The 22880-nt window shown below is 44.5% G+C and overlaps 2 protein-coding genes across 4 annotated transcripts in view; one reads left to right on the top strand and one right to left on the bottom strand.

Annotated features, from left to right (window-relative positions):
- The window catches only part of ZKSCAN5 (zinc finger with KRAB and SCAN domains 5), a 34063-nt gene extending 15950 nt beyond the window's left edge, over positions 1-18113 (bottom strand). The window contains exons 1-4 of one of the 2 annotated variants that reach the window (XM_043915190.1): positions 18046-18113; positions 17803-17959; positions 16841-16967; positions 13806-15193 (exon numbers count right to left, since the gene is read on the bottom strand). In XM_043915190.1, the coding sequence (XP_043771125.1) occupies positions 13965-15193; positions 16841-16967; positions 17803-17850 (1404 nt within the window). In that variant the 5' untranslated portion in view covers positions 17851-17959; positions 18046-18113 and the 3' untranslated portion in view covers positions 13806-13964. Of the gene's footprint in view, positions 15194-16840; positions 16968-17802; positions 17960-18045 lie in introns of those variants that run through there. The other variant, XM_043915191.1, reaches the window with a different exon arrangement.
- Positions 148-8743, top strand: ZNF394 (zinc finger protein 394). Of its 2 annotated transcripts, XM_043915223.1 has the most exons (4): positions 148-632; positions 4137-4931; positions 6674-6800; positions 7677-8743. In XM_043915223.1, the coding sequence occupies exons 2-4, from the start codon at positions 4521-4523 to the stop codon at positions 8735-8737; spliced, it is 1599 nt and encodes a 532-aa protein (XP_043771158.1). In that variant the 5' UTR covers positions 148-632; positions 4137-4520; the 3' UTR covers positions 8738-8743. The 2 variants fall into 2 exon arrangements, with proteins under 2 accessions (XP_043771158.1, XP_043771157.1); XM_043915222.1 differs by lacking the exon at positions 148-632 and having other exon boundaries at positions 2194-4931.
- Positions 18114-22880: the final 4767 nt, after the last annotated feature.

The following is a 22880-nucleotide window of genomic DNA, read 5'->3' on the forward strand; positions in this document are numbered from 1 at the left end:
CACCCGGCGGAAACATCCAACGTCAGACCGGAGCCCACAGCGGCTCGGAGGACTACAACTCCCAAGAAGCACCGCGCGGGCCACTCCCTCCAGCCAATTCGGGCAGCGGCTCTCTTCGCAGCCTTAGTCTCACGGTGCGGGAAAACCAAAGAGGCGTTTCCTCAGAGGCGCCAGTGGAGGCCTGAGAGTGTAGGGAGAGACTCGTCTTCTGGCTGCGGAGAGAGAAGGCGGAAGGTCCGCGTTCTTGAGAAGTGGACGAAGTGGTATTTTCAGGGCTTCTCTAGCCGAGGGGGTCCCATCTTTAGTAGTCTCATTTTGTATCCATTTGCGAAGCTACTCGACAGACAGGACAAGAGTCTCTGTCTTACAAGTCACGAAGTGAATGATGCTCACCGACTCCACTCTGAGTTAATATATCCTCCTGAAGGCAGGAGGAGAAGGGGACGACGGAGGACGAGATGGTTGGATGGCATTACCGACTCAACGGACGTGAGTTTGAGCAAACTCCGGGAGACGTGAAGGATAAGAAAACCTGATTTGCTGCAGTCCCTGGGGTCGCAAAGAAACGGATACGACTTAAGCGACTGAACAACAGCAAATCCTTCGATACTCCCAGGAGTTATATTTTTATAGTACGTTGTGAATTTTCATTCAAATCAGGGATTTTGAGAATGCCTTGCTCGTGCCGTGGTCTACCTTATGAATGAAAAAATGCAAAAAATTCCTACTATCGCCAGAGACTAATAGCTGGAGAGGCTTAAATTGACACTGCGGTTTGTGCAATGTAGTATTTTTATGGTTTTACTTTTTATATTTAGAATCGTCAAAAGTTAAGGCCAAAAAAAAGAAAAAAAGACGTGAAACCACTGAATCGCTGAAGTAGTAATTAGTGAAAGCTTACTGTGCACACACTAAAAAGTTAGCAAACCGGGAGCCCTCAAACCAAAACGTGGAATGAGGGACAGAGGTATATTGTTTTAAAGCATCTTATATGGGGTGGAGGCGTGCTTGAGTACTATGTTGCTTCAGTCCTGTCCGACTCTTTGCGACCCTTATGACTATAAATTTCTCTTCCCTCTTGATACTAAGAATAGCTCGATTTCTCCTAAGCCATGATAATAGTTTGCTCATGTAACTGATCTTGTTTTCTTCTTGAACTGGCTGCTGAGGTTTCTCAGAGCAGAACTATGGGCTATCTTTTGTCAGTACACAGGAGTGTACAGTGGGTAAGTTCTAACCCCGGCCTATCCCTGGCTCTATCTTATTTATCCCTACTTTGTTTTCCTTTTCTCACTTTATTTACCTGCACTTCATTATTTTTTTTAAAAGATGAGACATTTCTTCAGTTAACTTCTATGAAAAAAGCACCAGACAAGGCATTGGGAACACAAAAATATATCATTCAGTGATATCAGTGGGAACAGATGAAAGCACTTGATGTTCTGCAAGTGAAGACAAAAGTTACATTACAGGAGAAAGGGAGAAAAGAGCTAAGCAAATCACTTAATCATGATCAGAATCCAGTCATACAGCCCAGACACTGGAACTAGTGGGGCCAAACTGGTAATCAGCAGGAAAGAAGACCTATGAATACATCTCCTCTCACTGGGAGAAGATGAAAAATGCTTGTACTGTCTTCATATATGTAATATTCTCTTCTGGATTCCATTACTAGTTACATAGATAGACATTTTCTGGAGCTAGATTTGCCTGTACCATAGAGTTTTGTGTTTTTTTTTTTTTGCCATAGAGTTTTATTTGTGAATTTGCATTCTGTCCTAATTCCCTTGCCATCCTTGATAACCTAATCCTAGTCAAAGCCTTGTCCTGCAATACTGGGAAAAGAACTTTTGACTTCCTGCCAGATCATGATAGCGTTCCCACACAGATGAAGAAGTAGACTTGTGCAAAGTTTCTGCCCTCCAGAGACTTTCAAACCGACTAGGGAGATGAGATGTAAACATTTGACAAGTTATCTCATTAAATTATCACATGTTGCTCCAGATTTGTAAAATGACAAAGATGAGCCTTGAGAGTAGTGAATTTGTTTCTCTTTAAGTGATTTTTAACATAAAAATTGGGCTTCCTTGGTGGTTCAGACGGTAAGGAATCTTCCTGCAATGCAGGAGACCCGAGTTCAATCCCTGGGTGGGGAAGATCCCCTGGAGAAGAAACTGGCAACTCATTCCAGTATTCTTGCCTGGAGGATTCTGTGGATGGAGGAGCCTGTCAGACTACAGTTCATGGGGTCACAGATTCAGACAGGACTGAAGTGACCTAGCACGCACACTGGTGTAGTATATATGCGTGTATGTGCATTATATAAGATATTTGATTATATTTACATGGACTGAGCGACTAACACTTTCATGTTCAACATAAAAAATAATCTTGAAAAATCTGCTCTTGCCTTTTCATGTCCTATTAATGTCCAATCAAAACAGATCACAACAGAATAGTACAGTCACTTCAACTGCTAGAACCCAAAGTAGGAATTGACTACCTGTGCTTTTGCACAAACTTTGGAAATAATTTTTAAAGTTTATAATTTAAACTTTAGTCCATAAATATGTTGTTTGAAATCTTGACCCTGCTTGGGAATTTGCATTCATAAATCAGGACATTAATTGTACTTAAACAAACGGTTTTTAAATGAATTTCCCTTAGTGTAACTTATATAGAGCTTCCCTGGTGGCTCAGTGGTAAAGAACTTGCCTGCCAAGCAGCAGACGCTGGTTCTATCCCTGGGTTGGGAAGATCCCCTAGAGAAGGAAATGGCAACCCACTCCAGTATTCTTGCCTGAAAATCCCACGGACAGAGGAGTCTGGCAGACTACAGTTCTTGGGATCACAAAGAGTCAGACACAGCTGAGCACGAACACACACATATGTAGCTCAGATAATTCTTCATTTCTTAAATAATGCAGATGATTTAATGTAAATTTTAAACTAAAGTATGCGTGTACTAAGTTGCTTTAGTTGTGTCTGACTATTGCCTATATATTTAACCCATTTTTTAATTAAAATATGTCTTCAGTCCACATGGACTTTTTTTTTTTTCACATGGACTTTTTAAACTTAATCTCTTCTGTGAAGCCTTTTACCGTACACTCCCCATCAGGCATGGTTGATTATTTACATCTCTGCTTATCCAAACAGATGCTACATACACCTCAAAGTATTGCATTTACCACACTGTCCTATAATTTAAGTGTCTGTCTCCATGAGGAGACTGTGAGCAACTTGAGGACAGGGAACATATCTTCCCAGTTTTGCATCTGTAGTGTCAACTATGATGCCTTCACATGTGGAAGACACTCTACAAACCTTTCTTGCCTAAGTGTGACCAATGGATCAATGACCACTTTATTGTACAATTGGAACTTTTAACTTTCCCTAAAACCAAATTTATACAATTTTCTTCACAGATAATTTGTTAAGAATGACATTCTTTCTTTTGGTTATTCTCAAATAAAAGTGATGTTTATTAAACGTAGAAACAATTGAATGGTACATATTTTTATCACCTATACAATTTTTCATATACAATTATATTTTAAATTTATTTTACGATCATATGAACCATACTTTTAAAACATAAGATATATAATTTGACAAATATATTCTCAAACTTAGTATAAATGTTTAACATGATAATGAGCCAACTTTGAGAAGAAAGTTGCTACAAAGCTAAGGCATGTGATTGCTTTTGAATGATTTTTTGCAAAATTTTGATTATTATTGCATACAAAGGAATGCAAGTGAAACACAGGTTTGATATTTTTCGTTTCTTTTTTTTCCCTCTTTGAAACAATGATAAGATTCCTTCTCATACTTAATCTAAAGATGAAAGATTTTCAAGAATTCAAAAGGAATGACATTTATTTTTAAAGGAAGAATATCCTTTAGTTCTGCAACCTTAAGGACTGTAAGCTCCACACTACACGGTGAAAGTGAAAGTCGCTCAGTCGTGTAAGACTCTTCGTGTCCTACTCTTTGCGACCCCCTGCACGGTAGTCGGCCAGGCTCCTCTGTCCATGGAATTCTCCAGGCCAGAATACTGAGCTGGGTAGCCGTTCCCTCCTCCAGGAGATCTTCCCAACCCAGGGACTGAACCCAGGCCTCCCTCATTGCAGGCGGATTCTTTACCGTGTGAGCCAAGAGTACTCTGGAAAAGGTAATGATAACAAACCACAGAGACGCAAGTCACTCCTCCGAGGAGCCTAGAGAGGCCCCAGAAATGCCCCGAGGGGAGGGCACCGCAGGGAGCCGGTGACGCACTTCCCACTCGGGCTGTTGGTAATTTTTTGTCGCGGGATTTGACAGCTTCTAGGTAGGGGAGCGATTTCTGGGTAGGAGGAGTCTGGGAGGGGGCCCGGGGAGGTGGGATCCTTTTAGGACCCGACAGTCGGCAGCCGCTTCTTTGGGGAGATCGGATGTGTTCTGCGGCTTTTTGCTGGGTTTGCTGTCACCTCAGCTGAAGGTGGAACTCCGGGAAAGTGCGCACGAGCGGGAGAAGGATGAGTTGGAGCTGGACCGCAAGTCAAATCAGGGGCGCCCCTCTGGCCCTAGGTGATGGACTTCGGACAGTGAAAGTGGAGGAAGACTCCCCCGGAAGTGGGGATTCCGACCGGCCCGGGGACTGTCCGGATCCCGAAACTTCCCGATGTCATTTTAGGCAGTTCCGTTATCAGGAGGTGGCCGGACCCGAAGAGGCGCTGAGCCGGCTCAGGGAACTTTGTTGTCGATGGCTGAGGCCCGAGGTGCACTCAAAAGAGCAGATCCTGGAACTGCTGGTGCTGGAGCAGTTCCTGACCATCCTGCCTCAGAAGCTCCAGGCCTGGGTGCGGAAGCACTGCCCGCAGAGCGGGGACGAGGCGGCCGCCTTGGTGCGGTCTTTTCAGAGAGAGCCTGCTGGGACCTCACGCCAGGTGAGAGGTAAAAGTGTTCTGGGAGTGGGGATGGAGGTGTGAGGGATGCTATGGGTTTCAGAAGTTCTTTACTTCCTTATTACATTTTGCGTGAACTTTAGGATGTGCATGAAAGAAACAGTCTTTCCTTTGTAGGAAGCGGTGACAAATAAATCCGTCCAGGAAGAGGTCCTTGAGTTGTAGACCTTTCCGCGCAAAACCGGCACAGAAGTATTGTTTACTCAGTGTAAAACACCCTCGTATCTAACTAGATTGTTTGGGAAAGAGAGATGTCAAGGTGGAAAGTGTCCTTAAAGGATGTATAAGGACAGAGTTCCCCACTACTTTGAATGTGAGCATCCTTTTACTTTTTAACGGTTTGAATGACTTTCTCCTTCCTCCCTCAATTGATAATGATACTGCAGAACAAGAAGAGAGGCCGGAAATGGAGTTAATAATTGACCCTGCCTACATGATGAAGCCTTCATAAAATCACAAGACTATGGGGTTCAGAGAGCTTCCCAGTTGGTAAGCTCATCTACTTAAGCGGGAGGGTAACACAGCCCTGCCCCCATCCCACCTCCAAAAGGAGAGAAGCTCCTGAGCTTAGGACACCCCCCTCCCCAGACCTTGCCCAATGCATCTCTTCCACCTGAGTGTTGCTGACATATATTCTTTTATAATAAACTGGTAATCTAGTATGTAAAATATTGTCTTGCCTTCTGGAGCCACTAGCAAATTAATCGAACTCAAAGAAGAGTCTTGGAAACCGCCAATCTATAGCTGGTTGGTCAAAAGCAGGTACATAGGTGACAGCGTGGACTTGGAATTGATGTATGGAGGAGGGCAGCAGTCTTGTAAGACAGCTCTTAACCTGTGGGATCTCACACCACCGCCAGGTCGGTGGGGTCAGAGTTGTTAAACTGTAGGAAGCCCACCAGCTGCTGCCGCATAACTGCTTGACCTGTGGAAATGCACACATCTGGTGTCAGACGTGATATTGTTGTAGTGAATATTCAGAGTACTGAGAGCAGAGGAGACACACAGGAAGGTGGTTTTCCTTTACAAGGAGAGGAGAGAGAGGCTCAGGGAAAACAAATAATTACTCCTGTTGGTGAGGTACCTTCCTCTGAAGATGGATCTTTGTATCCATGTCACACAAGAGGAAACAGTGTCTGAGAGCCAGCATTGGAACTGGGGACTTCGGTTAACCTGTGTATTTTGAATCCATATCAGGTTTCTGTTTTGATAAATCAGAGTGCGTGTATGTGTGCTCAGTTGTGTCTGACTCTTTGCGACCCCATGGACTGTAGCCCGCCACGCTCCTCTTGGCCATGGGATTTCCCAGGCAAGAATACTTGTGGGTTACCACTTCCTTCTCCAGGGGATCTTCCCAATCCAGGAATCAAACCCATGTCTATTGCATCTCCTTCATTGGCAGGCAGATTCTTTACCACTAGCGTCACCTGGGAAGCCCAATAAATCACAGCAATATAACTCAAAGGAGTATTTTGCTCTTCCCTCAAATGAGTGTAGACAGTCCACAGAAAGGCTTTTCAGGGTTGCAGGAGAATGCCCGCTTCTGTCTTTGGTCACTTTGCAACTCCCACATCAGTACAAGGCTCACTGATAAAGACTCCCTCAGTCATTACTTGGTTTCTCAGGGCCTGTGGTCTCTTCTCTGAATCCAGCCTCATGCCGGCACTGCTGGTGACACCATGCTGGGATGGCAGGTGCTGAGGGGAGGTCTCATGTTGTTACAGGGGTTGGTGACAGTCCAGGATGTGGCCGTGTCTCTAACCTGGGAGGAGTGGGAGCGTCTGGGGCCAGCACAGAAGCACTTCTTCAGGGAGAGTGCACCAAAGGATCATGGGAACTCAGTCTCACCAAGTAAGTGCTGGGCTCCGCCTGTCTCCAGCTGGGTATGACTGGTGGAGGGCTTGCTTCGGAAAATCCCTGGGCCGGGCTGCCATTCACAGAGATTGAGAGCCTTCAAGCCCCTTTTGTGACTGAGGCAAGACCTTTCTGTTCTATGTTGTCAGGTGACAGAGTCAGCTTTTCATATGGTGCATATATTAACAGCCATAGCACCAGCTGAAGCTCTGTGCACCCCCCTCGAAAGCTATCCCCTCACTCCTTCTCCAGAAGTGACCAATATCCTGATTTACCATTTCTATGCTTGTTTTATATTCTTTCTACATATACATGTAGCCACAGAGAGTATGTATTATAAATAAATATATATAAACATGTAAACATATATAGTATTTTGACATGTTTTAATGGTATATATACATTGTATTACTGTATGGTTCTTTTGCACCTTGCCTTTTTTCTCCACATCACATTTTTGGGATTTTTATCCATGTTGATACATGTAGCTCTAGTTTATTCCTTTTAACATCTCTATATATTTCATCCTAATATTCACTTATCCATTCTGTCAACAGATGTTAAGGCTTCTAGTTTTTCACCATTACACAGAGTATTATGCCAGTCATTCTTGTCTGTCTCTCCCTGTGTTCTTATGAAGTGGGGTTAGGGGAAGAGAGATGGGTTGGTGGGTGCAGGCACAAGTATAAAAGGAAAGAAACAGGACTTGTATAGGTAAGCACATTTGACGGGTTAATTAAAATAATTTAACTTCAAGAGTGGTTTCATAGAGAACATGAAAAGGGCTTTGGGGGGGTTGTTTCTCTGCTAGTACTTTCTTAATCACTCCTGCCAGGGGATGAAATGTCAGCAACTCACATTTTAATATTTCAGGTTCGGAAACCAGAATTGAGAGCAAAGAGTTGATTCCAAAGCAAGAAATTCTAGAAGAAGTGGAGCCTCCAGGGCAGCTACAAGGATTTCAGGAGAAGGCTCCCCTATCTTCTGAGTGTGGTGACACCCAGCAGGACAGGGGAGAGAAGCCCTTGGGAGACCCCTCATCGCTGAAACGTGAAGATTCTCCTGCAGATCAGGGAGTCACCCACATCTCAGATCTCAGGAACAGTCCCAGCGAAGAAGATGTCAAAAACAATGAATTCAGGACCAGCACCGAGAGTTCAGACTTTGTTCCTGGTCAGTACATCCCAACAGCAGGGAGACCCGTCACTGCGGATGAATATGGGAACAACTGCCCGCACAGGTTAGATGTGGTGAAACCTCACGAATCTCTCGACAGTGAGGAAAATCGCCATCATTCGGGCCTGTTTGAGACTCAGAGGTGGTTCCATGAAGAAAGGCCTTACACATGTGACACCTGTGAAAAGAGCTTCAAACAGCGTTCCGACCTCCTTAAACACCATCGAATCCACACCGGGGAGAGGCCCTACGGGTGTCCTGTGTGTGGGAGGCGCTTCAGTCAGAGCGCGACCCTCGTTAAACACCAGCGGACACACACTGGAGAGAAGCCCTACACCTGTCCCAAGTGTGGGGACAGCTTCCGACAGAGCTCACACCTCAGCCGGCATCAGAGAACCCACCTGAGGGAGAAGCGCTGCACGTGTAAGGAGTGCGGGGAGACCTGCCGCACCTCCGGTCGTTTTAGACACCAGAGGACACACGAGGGGGAGCGACCCTACACGTGTGAGGAGTGCAACAAGAGCTTCAAACGCTGCTCCGACCTCTCCAAACACCAGAAGATCCACACCGGGGAGAGGCCCTACGGGTGTTCTGTGTGCGGGAGGCGCTTCAGTCAGAGCGCGACCCTCGTTAAACACCAGAGAACTCACACCGGAGAGAAACCTTACAGATGTCTGGTCTGTGGGGACAGCTTCAGACAGAGCTCACACCTTGTCCGACACCAAAGAATCCACAGAAATAAAGTGCCATCATTTTGACCTGCTTCTTCATGAGTCGTTTTATTCCCTTCTCTCTTTCCCTCCTTCTCTTTCTCTCTCTTTCAGAAACTATGTTCTTTGGAGTATTTCAGTAATCATGGATTGTATTGCCCTTTGGCATCACACCCAAGACAGACTGAGTTCAACTATTCTCAGGGTGCCCTTTGAGAGCCTGTTGCCCTGAAGGAGGAGGGTCTGAGTCAGGAGCACCTCCCTCTCCCCAGAACACACTTTCAGCAAGAGCGAAGGTGACCCGTCAGAGTTCTGCCCTTGTCACTCTTCGGGGGCCTGCACTTTTGGACCAAACCTTTTTTTTTTTGCTTTTGAACTTTTTATTTTCTATTGGGGTATAGCTGATTAACGATGTGATAGTTTCAGATGAATAGTGAAGGGATTCAGCCATGCGTATACATGTACCCATTCTCCCCCGAACTCCCCTCCCATCCAGGCTGCCACACCATTGAACAGAGAGAGTTCCATGTGCTATACAATAGGTCCTTGTTGGTTACTCATTTTAAATATAGCAGTGTGTACATGACCTTCCCAAACTCCCTAACTATCCCTCTCTGCCAGTAACCATAAGTTTGTTTCATGTCTGTGAGTCTCTGTTTTATGAGTAGGTTCAAAATATTTTTCTACATGAAAGTGAGTCTTTTTTTTTTTTTTTTAAGTACCGATGTTCTCCATGGAATTTATTTACTTCTTTAGAAATGTGGTATCTCAGTGCCCTGACCAGAGACCGAACCCACAACCCCTGCATTGGAAGGTGAAGACATAACTGCTGGACCACCAGGGAAGTCCCTATTTATATACTTTTGAACTGTGATATTCTGCCAAAACACATGGACCAGTTTATTGTGAAATATTGCCAACATACAGGCAAGCGTAGAATAGAACAATTTTAAAGAACGTTCACAAATACCCCACACAGATGAATCAATTCTTGAGTAGGACATATTTGCTTCATATCATTTTTAAGGAAATAACACACTTGTAATAAATGCCATGTACACTCATGAGCCCTCCCTAAACCCATCCCCCTCACCTTCAAGCTGGCTCAATACCCAAGAAGATGACGTGTCTGTAGTTGTCAAGAATCACGGCCCTATAGAGGGCCTTCTGAGCCCAGTCCGACGTGTCCCACTCTTGCCTGGTGAAGTACAGAGCCACGTCCTCAAAGGACAGCAACCCCTGGGAACAGAGACTCATTACAGCTGCAGCTCCTACCACGGCTCTGCGGGCCGCAGTATTATTCCTGTCCTACAGCCGAGGCTCATCCAGTTCATCAGCAGACTCGGAGCTCAACTCGTCTCCAACCCTCAGGTCACGCGTGTTCTTTCTTCCATGCTAGAGTCACCCATGTTCTCTCTGGAAGGACACATGGTCAGTGTGTGAGGCTTCTCTGGCCGTTTGGTCTCTGCTATGTTCCCTCAACTCTACTCTGGCAGCACAGACAACAGGAGAGTGGACGGGTGTGGCTGTGACCCCATAAAACCGCTCCCGGGTCCAGGTGAGCTTGCCGACCCTGCTGTGTGCGCTCCCACCTTCCTCATCACGCGGTTCTTCTGCCCAGTTCTCATATGAAAGAGACGGCGCCCTCCCATGGGGACACTGAGAATGAGGCAGTGTGCGGGCTGCTCCCGCAGGGATGGACAGGCTACTGGGACTCACCAGGCAGGCAGAAGCTGCCAGGCTGGCTGTCATGGGCACCACTACCTGCCAGGCCTGAAGGGGGAGGAAGGGAGGGGTCACTGGGATCCAGAAAGTTGTTGGAGGAGCAAGACTGGAGCCGGGGCCTCAGGGGAGGCAGCCCAACAGGAGAGGCTGTGGATAAATGTCCAGAGACCTTCCCTGTGTGGTCCTCACCCCTCCTTTCCTCTCCCCCTGGGCCCTGAAGTCATTCTCATCTCCTCCAGGGTCTTAAGCAAATGAGTCTTTTTCCTTTTCCCCATTGTGATATTGTGATTTAAATAAGAAATATATATTTGGTCTTCCTGCCTGTTTCTGACAGAGTTCCTAAAGTGCTTGGAATTTCTTAGGGAATAAGTGCAGAGGAGCATCTTTTAATCCTTGGGCTTTTCTCTTTGGTTTTTTATTTATTTTTGGCTGTGTTGGCTCTTCATTGCTGCATGTGGGCTTTCTCTGAGGCAACAGTTACTCTTTATTGTGGTGTGCAGACTTCTCATTGCAATGGCTTCTCTAGTTGCGGAGCATAGGCTCTAGGTGTGCAGGCTCCGTAGTTGTGGTACACGGGATTAGTTGCTTCACAGCATGTGGGATCTTCCTGGACCACGGATCGAATCTGTGTCCTATGCATTGACAGGAGGATCCTTATCCACTGTGCCACCAGCCATCAGGGAAGTCCTCCTCGGTTTCTGAAGTAGCTGCACAGCCACACAGGTGAGAGAAGCGTCTTGTTATCATGATAAATCCCTCAACATCTGAGTTTTATGTTAATGAGGAAAACTCCTCAGGATACAGCTAGTTGCCAGGGCCAAGGCATGTGAGCAAGTTAGAACCTTCACCCCTAGCACCTGAGGGGAGGGGACAGGCTGGGGTGCAATCAGTCCCCAGAGGCCAATGACTCGGCCCATAACACCTATGCAACGAACCCCCATAAAAATGCAGACACTGGTTGCTGAACTGGTGGAGGTGCTGGGGGCGTGCCCGGAGAGGGTTGGAAGCGCTACTGCCCTGCCCCCTGCATCCTGAGCATCTCTTCCCTCTGGCTGATCCTGAGTGCTATCCTTTTACAATGAAACAGTAGTAAGTAAACTGTTTTTCTCAATATTTATTTCTTTGGCTGCTGTCAGATCTTAGTTGCAGCAGGCGGGATCTAGTTCCCTGACCAGGGATTGAACCCAGGTCCCCTGAACTGGGAGCTGGAGGTCTTAGCCACTGGACCATCAGGGAAGTCTCTAAACTGTTATTTCTGAGTTCTGTGAGCCACTCTAGCAGATCAGTGGAATCTGGTCAGGGAACTAAGATATACCACATGCCTCCGAGCAACTTAGCTCTGATGGGTGCCACATCAAAAGATCCTGCAAGCCACAACTAAGACCTGATGCAGCCAAATACATTTTTTTAAGTAGTATGCATTCTGAAGTTGTTGTATATTCTATATTTTATATATGTCAATCAATTCAAGATTGTAGACAATGTGGTTCAGATATTCTGTCTTTAATATTTTGTCTAGTTGTTCTATCAACTTCTGAGAATGGAGTGTTAAAATTTCCAATTATAAAATTGCCCACTTTTCTATTTTTATTTAGTTCTGTCAGTCTTTACTTTGTGACTTTGGAGGGTGTGATATTAAGCACATAATATATTAATAACCCAGAATTCTAAATTTTATGTGTAACACTAAAATTGCATTCATAATTGTGACCTAATTACACATTAAACAATTACTCACCTTGGTGAATTGATCCTTTCATCATCATAAAATCCTTCTATATCTAAGATAATATCCCTGTTCTTAAATTCTGTTTTATCTGATATTAATATATCCATTCCAGCTTTTTATGATTAGTGCTTTCATTGTATATCCTTTTTCATCTTTTGAATTTTCTGTATTTAAAGTATCTTTTACATAAATCAAACCAATGTTTTCTTAACTCAGTCTCCCAAATGACACCTAATCAAACTTACAAGCTTTAGCAAAGCAAACTATAAGGAAAATGAAAAGACTACTATATAGTTTTTGCAAATTATGCAACTAAGGGCTTACTTTGCAAAATATACAAACAGTTCAAACAACTCAATAACAAAATACCAGTCAACCCAATCAAACAAATGGGCAGATGATCTAAATAGACAGTTCTCCAAGGAAGACATCCAAATGGCCAACAGGCACATGAAAAGATGCTCAACACTGTTAGTTGCAGAAACATTTAAGCCAACACTACAATGAGGTACTACCTCACATCAGTCAGAATGGCCATCATTGACCAGCCTACAGAGAATTTCCTGGTGGTCCAATAGTTAGGGCCCTGCACTTCCACTGCAGGAGGCAGGGGTTAGATTCCTGGCCATAGAATTAAGATCCTACCTGCCTTGGGGCAACTAAGCCCATGTGCCACAATAGATTCTGTGTGCTGTGATGAAAGATCCCACACGTCTCAGTGAATACACTATGTGCAGCAGCTAAGACCCAGTGCAGTCTAATTAATTAATTTAGAAAAATGATGTTACTAGCAGGAGAAAGATAAAGCAGAAACAAGGACACGAAGAGCTCTTGCAAGCTAATGGACATTGTTAATATCCTTTTGGCTGCCTGTAACCCTCCTATCTCATTGAGTTGATCCTTGTGCAGAAAGAATCTCAATCAGTGGTACTTTTCATCTTGGTTGCACACTGATTAACCTAAGAATTTTTTTAATTAACTTACTTATTTTTATTGAAGTATAGTCAATTTATAATGTGTTAGTTTCTGGTAGGCAGCAAAGTGACTTGGTTATATATATATATATATATAAATTCTTTTTCAGATTCTTTTCTGTTATAGGTCATTATAAAATATTGAGCATAGCTCTCTGTGTGACACAGTAGGTCCTTTTTGTTTACCCATTATATATATAGTAGTTTAGATATGTTATTTCCAAATTCCTAACTTATCCCACTCCCGGACCTTTTCCCTTTGGTAAGAAGAAGTTTGAAAAAAAAAAAAAAGAAGAAGTTTGTTTTCTATGTCTGTGAGTCTGTTTGTTTTGTAAATAAGTTTATTGGTATCATTTTTTAGATTCCACATATAAATCATATTTGTCTTTCTCTGTTTGACTTACTTGCTGCTGCTAAGTCACTTCAATCGTGTCCGACTCTGTGCGGCCCCATAAACGGTAGCCCACCAGGCTCCGCCGTCCCTGGGATTCTCCAGGCAAGAACACTGGAGTGGGTTGCCATTTCCTTCTCCACTGACTTACTTAATTTAGTATGATAATCTCTAGGTCCATCTTATGCATGTATGCTAAGTCACTTCAGTCATGTCTGACTCTTAGTGACCCTTTGGACTGTAGCCCAACAGATTTTTCTGTCCAAGGGATTCTCCAGGCAAGAATACTGGAGTGGATTGCCATGCCCTCCTCTAGGGGATTTTCCCCATCCAAGGATCGAACCCCCATCTCTTATGTCTCCTGCATTGGCAGGCAGGTTCTTTACCACTAGTGCCACTTGGGAAGACCAATATTTGGAGGTCTGTACAATCAGGAGATAGTGCATAATTATTTCATCAATTCACTGCCTTATATTCCTCATGAATTTCTCCATGTTGATGAAAGGCTGAACATATACTGAAAGTTTTCTCACATTTCTTATATTTGTAGCATTTTTCTCCTGCATGAATTTTCTGGTGTTGAATAAGAGAAGAACTCTGGCTAAAGGCTTTGTCACAATCATTGCATTTATATGGTTTCTCTCCAGTGTGAGTTCTTAGATGCTTCGTCAGGGATGAGCTCTGGCTGAAGGCTTTCTCACATTCTTTACACTTGTAAGGTTTCTCTCCAGTATGAATTCTCTGATGTCTTATGAGAGCTGAGCGGTCACTGAAGGCTTTCCCACATTCATGACATTTGTAAGGTTTCTCCCCAGTGTGGGTTCCTTGATGTTGAATAAGAGCTGAACAGTAACTGAAAGCCTTCCCACATTCACTACATTCATAGGGCTTCTCCCCTGTATGAGTTCTCTGATGTTGAGTAAGGCCTGACCTGTCACTAAAGGCCTTCCCACACTCTTTACACCCATAGGGCTTTTCTCCAGTATGGACCCTTTGATGTTTAATAAGGGAGGAGGTGTCATTGAAAGCTTTCCCACACTCTTTACATTTATAGGGTTTCTCTCCAGTGTGTATTCTATGGTGCTGGATGAGGTACGTGCTTTGGTTGAAGGCCTTTCCACATTCATTGCACTCATAGGGCTTTTCTCCAGTATGAATGATATGATGTTGAATAAGGGCTGAACGGTGACTGAAAGCTTTCCCACATTCATTACACTCATAGGGTTTCTCTCCAGTATGGATTCTCTGATGCTGGATAAGGGATGAGCTCCGGGTGAAGGCCTTTCCACATTCAGTACATACATAGGGCTTCTCTCCTGTGTGAATCCTCTGATGTAGGATAAAAGCTGAGTAGTAGCTGAAGGACTTGCCACACTCACTGCACTTCCAAGGCTTTTTCACTGAGTAAATGTTCTGATGTTTAATTGGGTTTGAACTTTCCCCTATTTCAGTACAATCCTCGATAGGGTTTCTCTTGTGCTTAATTATGACTTGCCTTAAATCTTTCTTCTGATTTCCTTGCTGCCTTTCTAACATGCCTCCATATTCCCAGGTTTTTATCCATCCGGAGTCCCAGGAATCATCCTTTATAAGTCTTTCTATTATCAGCTCCCTTTCTGATGATATTCCTTCAGAAACTTCCTGCATTGAAAGGGACACTTTAGTTTCAGGTGTAGATTCAGAATCTGAAATAAATAAAGAGTACAAATATTTGTGTTCTCTGTGTGGAGAGAAAGAAAACTGCTGAGGTGGAAAGAAGTTAAAGAAAATTAAATTGATGTCCTTTAAAAATGTTTGCTTGAATGTTCTCAGAAAAAGCCTCATGGCAATGACAGGTGACAAAGTTTCAGTGAATAACAGAGATGGGAAAATGATGAAGATGAAGCACAATACAAGGTCAGACAATGATGATGCTACACCTGAAAGAATGGAAAACTGAACAGACTAGCCAGGGAAGAAGATAAGCAGGCAGGATGAAAATAAATGTCAACAAAATAACTGAGGAAGTGGGTGGGGTGGAGGGATGAAAACACAGGTCGACACTGGGCAGTTTTGAAAAAGTATTGAACAAAAAAATCACTTACATGAAGACATATATTAGAGACAACCATATTTGATTTTTAAAATCATTATCTTTAGTCCTTTTTTAAAAGCAGATTTTTTTGTTTGTTTAGCGTATGCTTACCCTATGATTTTGTGTCTCCACTAACCACTGCCCCCTCCCTCCCTTCCTTGTTTCCCTCTCTCTCTCTCACCTTTCTTTCTTCCTTCTTTTATTGCCAAAGTCAAATTTATCAGATTTTGGACATCATCTCCTCACTCCTTGTTTCCCTCTCTCTCTCTCACCTTTCTTTCTTCCTTCTTTTATTGCCAAAGTCAAATTTATCAGATTTTGGACATCATCTCCTCACACACCTGCTCCTGACTCACCACAGTCTGGCTTCTCCCCCCACCACTCAGTTGGAATTGGTCTCACTGAAGTCACTAACCATTTATATGTCACCTAAATCCAGTGGATCCTTTTCATCTGTAGATCACCCGGGCTCCTCAACGGCACTTGACACCATGTGCTCCTCCTTACAACATTTTCCTGGTGCTTTTCTCCCCATCTTTATTGAGATAGAATTAACATACATTCTCTCTTGACTTCTGTATTGCTAAGCTCTCCAGGGTTTTTCTCCTGATCCCTACTTATTTGGAAGTTTTCCTGCTGTTTCTTCTTCTGAAATGTTGATGCTTCTCAGTGTTCTGTCTTAGGCTCCCCTCTTTGGTCCCTGCCCCTTCCCACTGTCTCCTTTAAAGACATCATCCAAGACTTCCCGCTGGTCTAGTGGTTAAAATCCACCTGCCAAGGCAGGGGACATGGGTTTGATCCCTGCTCCAGGAAGATTCCACATGCTGCAGGGCAGCTAAGCTTGTGGGCCGCAACTAGTAAAGCCCGCACACCCTAGAGCCCATGCTCCACAGTGAGAGAAGCCACTGCAATGAGAAGCCCACGCACCACAAGTAGAAGGTAGACCTTGCTCTCTGAAACTAGAGAAAGCCCAAGCAGCAACAAAGACACACCACAGCCAGAAAAATAAAAATAATAAATAAACGAAATTAAATATATATATATGTAAAGGAGCTCTCCTTTTTCAGTTCCACAGATGGTGAACTTTTACATTCCCGGAGAGAAAATAAGCCCAATTCTGAGCTCAAAGTGATCAGGGATCCCCTACAGGATCAGAGCTCTCTGGATCATAAGCAAAACTATGGCATTTAGATGTCATTAGTCACAGTGGAAGTTTATGTCACAGTAAGCAGTATGCATTGAAATATAACTTCCTTACCCCAAAATACCAGGTTCCCACAATTCTCCACCTTCATATCCATGCCCATGTACCTTCGGGCAGAATTTATCTGTTCCTCCTCCACACAGGTAAAGTCCATTTCCTCATCCTTGACTGTGGTCAATTCCTGGAAGAATAAGTACATTCTTATAGGACTTGGTGATCCTTGAGGGAAGAGAACAATCTGGAATAGGAAGTTCTTTTTAATCTGAAGGTTAAACCTTTATTTTAACCATTTTAATGGAATATTCTAAATTTTCTAAGCATTAGTCAGAGTTAGGGAAAACAGTAATAATAGCTAACATTTATCATTTTTTTCTATGTATTAAGTCCTTTGAACAACCTCTTGTAATAACTATATTAGGTAAGTACCATGATTAACATTATCTACAGATGTAAGAACAGATCTGAGATTTGGACCCAGGCAGTCTGACATCAAAGTTAGACTCTTTTTTAAATTTATTTTTTATACAAGTTTTACAGGTTACTTTCCATTTATAGTTATTAGAAAATATTGGTTATACTCCCCCTGTTGCACAACACATTCTCTTTTCGAAAATACTCATTAGGCTGTGTCAGGTCTTAGTTGCGGGTTTTACTTGAGGTACACGAGATCTCAGTTCCTGGACTAGGGATTGAACTCACATCCTCTGCATGATAAGGCAGATCCTCAACCACTGGACCACCAGTGAAGTCCCTGCATGACACATTCTTGAGCCTCTTTTACACCCAATAGTTCATACCTCCCACTCCCCAACCGTGTATCTCCCCACCCCCACAGCTGGTAACCACTAATTTTACATCTGTGAGTCTGTAAAGCTACCAGAATGCCACACTTTTGGCCTCCCCTCCCTGCCTCACTGGCCACATCCTCTCAGTCTCCTTTGCTTCTTCCTCTTCATCTCCCTGACCTCAAAGTGTTAGAAGTTACAGTAATAAGATCTCATCTCTTTTCTACCTACATTTATTTCCTTAGTGATTACAGCTTCATAGTGTGAAATATCATTCATACAGATTCCTCCCAAATTTAAAGCTCCAGCCTGAGCTCCCCACAGAGCTTCAAGTCTCCAAGGAAAAATTACTTTGGTTCAGTTCTCCAGATGAGATTTCCATGAACCTCTGAAGTGAGATGAAAGAAAGAAATGAGGACACACTCTGAACAGCAGGCTGAGATTTCACAGGAGGGAAATGGAACACAAACTCACCTGGAACTCAACAGGAAGAGGCTCTCCAGGAGGCTCCATTCCTTCTGTGCTCTGTTCTGGGGACAAAGAAGCATCTTCTGTAGTCACAGCTGGAAGGAGCAGAAGTAAAGCCATGAAGCGGGTAAACTCTATCTTCCCACTTACAAATTCACAAGGACAAAAGCTATCACAAGCCAGAGGAATTATATACACAAGACCTACTCTACTTAACTCAAGATCAGATAAGGATAGAGGAAGATAATAACACAAGAGCACTTTGACCAAAAAGTCAAATGCACACATAGTATGTCAATACTTTGGTACACTCCTATGGGAGTGGAAAAGTGTGACCTGTTCTTTACCACAAAAGCAAGCACTATGGAATAGTCTCCCTTCCATGGCCTCAGAGGGAATGTGTATGACCACAGAAGCGCTGAAAGAGGAAGATGAGAGAGGGGAATGTATGACAAGGAGTCTACTTAGTGATTTCCAAACATGGTGGATTACAGTTTCTCTACTTTGGGCTCTTCTCCTGACATGTGTCTGTTTCCCTTTCCCACCATGCAGGGGCACCTAACCTTTTCATTCTTATCGAGGGTATTTCCTCCATTTGTCCCCACTTTCAACTCCATGTTTATTTGTGTAATTCTTACCATTTTCCTCAACTTCAATGGTCAGATAATCCATGATCAGCTTTTCCTTGTCCTCTTGTTATTGCTAGGACTTCCTCCTAATTCACTGTTTCAGACGAGATAAACATGGACTCTTCAGCAATATATAATCCACTTCTTTGTATAAATCATTCAACTCTACTCTGAAGCTTCAGGGAGAGATTTTGGGGTTAGCCTTGCCCCGCTCTGAAATTGATTACTACTCCCTGGGGCGTCTCCCTCTACCTCTTCTCCTAGGAGGCTTATTCCTACACATTTAAGTCCTAGGGCCTCAATAGTAACTCTGTTTTAGGTAGAACCTTCATAATTTAGCCGAGATTAAATTTCCCAGCTGGAAGACCCTCCTCTGGAGTCCCCAGGTCAGTCACTACATTCTACACCGAGGCGAAAGCAGGAGAGCGCCAGGGCAGTGACCGTGAGCCCTAGTCACACACTGGTTCTGTACGATCCACAAATTCTCCTAAGACCCTGAAGCACAGAAATGGCTATAAGCTGGGCTGTGATTAACGTCGCAATAACTAAAAGTAGGGCTCCCACAGTTACTCCATCCTTCCTACTCACAAAACACAGGGCAACTGATAGATGGGGTCCTTAAACACCTGATTCTTCGCTCGCTCTTTAAGACCCTGAAAATAAACAGGCCGGGATACCCCTTGCACGTTCACAGTCGAACCCCTTACCCTGGACCCCAAATATAGGCAGCCCCCAAAACTCTAATCCAGACACCCTCCCCCCCCCATCCCTCACCCCCGGTGGCTCAGTTGTTAAAGAGTTGGCTTGCAATACTCGGGTTCGATCCCTGGGAGAAGGAAATGGCAACCTACTCCAGTATTCTTGCCTGGGAAATCCCAAGGACAGAGGAGCCTGGTGGGCTACAGTCCACGGTCCATGGGGGTCACAAGAGTCGGACACGATTTAATGACTAAACCACCAAACTCTAATTGCGCAAGCACAGAGGGGAAATGAGTACGACATGGACTCCATTCTTTTCTTTCTGTTCAGAACCTGTAGTGTTTCAGTGCAGTGACAGGACCTAAAGCCAACACCAGCGGGAGGCGCTCTCGCTCTCCGAACCTCGGAAGCCGAGCCCTCCAACCCCCACTCTCCCCTTCCCCAACTCCCCCGTCGGCCACGCGCCCTTCAGGCTCCCGGACTCCATTTCCCAGAGTACGTAGCGGCAACCTCGCTTCCGGGGCGCCCCTTCGCTCAGGACAAGGGTAGCCGGCTCGCTACCCGGCCGGAAATACCCGGCGGAGCGCCCGGGGGATGGGGCCGGGAGGCAGGCAAGGCCTAGCCCTTTTCCCGCTGAGGCCGGAACCTGAGAGCCTGGCCCGCGCTGCCGCAGGTGGCGTTAGAGCGGCGCGCTTGACGGGCGGGTCGCGGAGACTCGCGCCTCTGACCCGCTTTCTGTTACCCACGGACTCGTTGCGGACCTGGTTCCGGCTACAGGGCTGGATCGCCTCCGGGCTGCGCTCTGGGAGGGGCGGGGGAGGCGGACACCGTCGCCTTCTGGACCCACCGAGCTGCGGGGAGACAAAAGGCTCGAGCCCGAGGCTCTGTCTGGAGTCGCATCTGCGCACTTGGAGACGACCGCGCCGGGTCGGGGGTCCCAGCGGAAGGACTCCACTTCCCAGAGGGCTCGGGGACAGCGGTGTCTGTCCTGGGGGCGTCTGCAGAGCGAGGGGAGAGAACTGCGGGCCTTCCCAGTCGGCCTCGAAGTGGAGATCATTCTCCACCTGATCTCTTTTCTGAATAAACTGAGAAGCTCTGAGCGATTTTAGCGTCTGATTATTCGCTGGGGGTGGGCGATGCGGCGCTATGACACAGTCTTTTTGCTATATTTCTCCTTTCTTATGATAGTCTCAATTCTGGAAACCTAATGCTAACGCTGATTTGGTTGAAAGCATTCTGGCTGATTTTAAAAGCATTGGAAGGGGTGAGAGAGAAGCCGTTCTGATAGATGAAAGAAGTCTGAGTTAGCAAGAAAAAGATGTGAGAAAGAAACAAACAGGGAGAATCGTGCGGACCTAGGAACATCACTACGGGGAGGGCCACTCCCTGGAACCAAAGATCAAACAAGACAAAAGATACTTATACCCTCAGGGTCAAGAACACTGGAGGCTCTACCTCTAGTTCTTCACAGAAATCCAGAGAAACCCATTGCATCTCAGTTGGCATTCTAGTCCAAATCGCCATAGTCACCTAAACACTCTCCACCTCTAATCTTGCCTTTCCTCAATCCGTGCTATTCAAAGCAGCCAAGATGATTTAAAAATTAAATCTATTTTTGTCACTCTTCTCAGAACTCTTCAGTAACTCCTTCTGCCCTGAAGTAAAATGTAAACTCCTTAATGAAATGAAAACTTGTGAGAGAAACCAGACACAGAAGATAACATATTGTTTCATTTCATTTATAGAAAGTATCCAGAATAGGTAAATCTATGGAAACAGAAAGTAGATAGATTAGTGGTTGCCTAGGGCTGGAGGGGACAGGGGCACAAGGGAGTGAAGGGTGAGTGCTAATGGGTAAAGGGTTGTTTTTGGTGATATTAAAAAAAATTGTTCTAAAGTTGACTGTGGTGAAGGCTGTACAAGTCTGTGAACATACCCAAAGCAGTTCTCTGTACTTCTTTTTTGTCCCACCCTTTTCCTTGGAAGAAAAACTATGACCAACCTAGACAGCATACTAAAAAGCAGAGACATTACTTTGCCAACAAAGATCCATCTAGTCAAAGCTATGGTTTTTCCAGTAGTCGTGTGGATGTAAGAGTTGGACTATAGAGAAAGCTGAGCGCCAAAGAATTGATGCTTTTGAACTATGGTGTTAGAGAAGACTCTTGAGAGTCCCTTGGACTGCAAGCAGATCCAACCAATCAATTCTAAAAAGAAATCAGTCCTGAATATTCATTGGAAGGACTGACGCAGAAGCTGAAACTCCAATACTTTAGCCACCTGATGGGAAGAACCGACTCATTTGAAAAGACCTTGATGCTGGGAAAGATTGAAGGCGGGAGGAGAAGGGGACGGCGGAGGATGAGATGATTGGATGGCATCACCGAATTGATGGACATGAGTTTGAGCAAGCTCTGGGAGATGGTGATGGACAGGGAGGCCTGGCATTCTGCAGTTCATGGGATCACAAAGAGTTGGACACGACTGAGCTACTGAACTGAACTGGGCATGTAAGATCTTAATTTCCAGACCAGGGATTTAACCTGAATCTCTTCCAGCGGAAACACTGGACCACCAGGGAAGTCCTGACCATATGCTTTAAAAGAGTGAATTATATCTCAGTTCAGAGATATTTTGAAACACATTAAATCTATAGTGTGGTAAAACCGGGGAAATTGTTTTACAGGAAGACTTTCATAAGATGTGTGAAGGAGTCTTTTGGGCCTAGAAAAGAGGACAACAGTTTCAAAGGCCCATTGCTGAATCATCTAACTTCAGAGAAAACAAAACAGAATTTTAGTTCCACCCTGATGCTCCAGGTCGGTTGCATCTATCTGGGACTAATCAACCCCTGTCCAGAAACCTTCCACCCCCTACACCTGCCCAGAAGACTTATCACCCCCTGCCCAACTACCAATGTCATCTCAACAAAAGAATATTCAAAATATCCCGCCTGATTAACGTTTCCCTTATCGCTTCCACAAACCTCCCTATAAGTATGACACCTCCCTGATCCCTCTTGGCGCTCAGCCTGGTCGTTAGGCCGACTGTTGCCCCTCCTTGCCTGAATAAAGGTAACCTACTTCTTTCTGTTGAGGTCGTCTTTCCTTTTCTACCTCGCCGGAACTATAACCTACAATGTGTAAGGATGTAGAGACAGAAAAATCCCAGCGAAGTTGTCCATCCACACAACAGCCTTGATTTTCTCTGAGATGTTTGAATTTGAATCATTTTAAGTTTTCTCATCAGAATGTCCTGTGTTTGACAAAATTTCTTTTAAAAAACATATTTTACTCTTAAAAACAACAACTAGTAATTGCATTCTTTACAAACTAGGGCAAAATAAAAACTCTTCCTCAGAGGTGTGACTCAAGTACATGAAGGTTTGGAGGGAGAGGGTCTCCATTCTGATCATATCATCTCTTCAGTCTCTGTTTTGTGTTTTACTTCTCACATGTCAAAATCTCTTCAGACTGATTAAGAGACAGGGAGCTCCCTGAGAGCCCAATTTAT

This window comes from Cervus elaphus, chromosome 10, assembly GCF_910594005.1.
Source record: "Cervus elaphus chromosome 10, mCerEla1.1, whole genome shotgun sequence".
NCBI classification, from domain to species: Eukaryota; Metazoa; Chordata; class Mammalia; order Artiodactyla; family Cervidae; genus Cervus; species Cervus elaphus.

What these genes read in the sequence shown, in the direction of transcription:
- ZNF394 (XM_043915223.1), top strand. Translation starts at nt 4,521, where the DNA reads ATGAGTTGGAGCTGGACCGCAAGTCAAATCAGGGGCGCCCCTCTGGCC. An exon ending in CTGCTGGGACCTCACGCCAG is followed by an intron (nt 4,932 to 6,673) that starts GTGAGAGGTAAA and finishes ATGTTGTTACAG; the next exon opens with GGGTTGGTGACAGTCCAGGA. An exon ending in TGGGAACTCAGTCTCACCAA is followed by an intron (nt 6,801 to 7,676) that starts GTAAGTGCTGGG and finishes TTAATATTTCAG; the next exon opens with GTTCGGAAACCAGAATTGAG.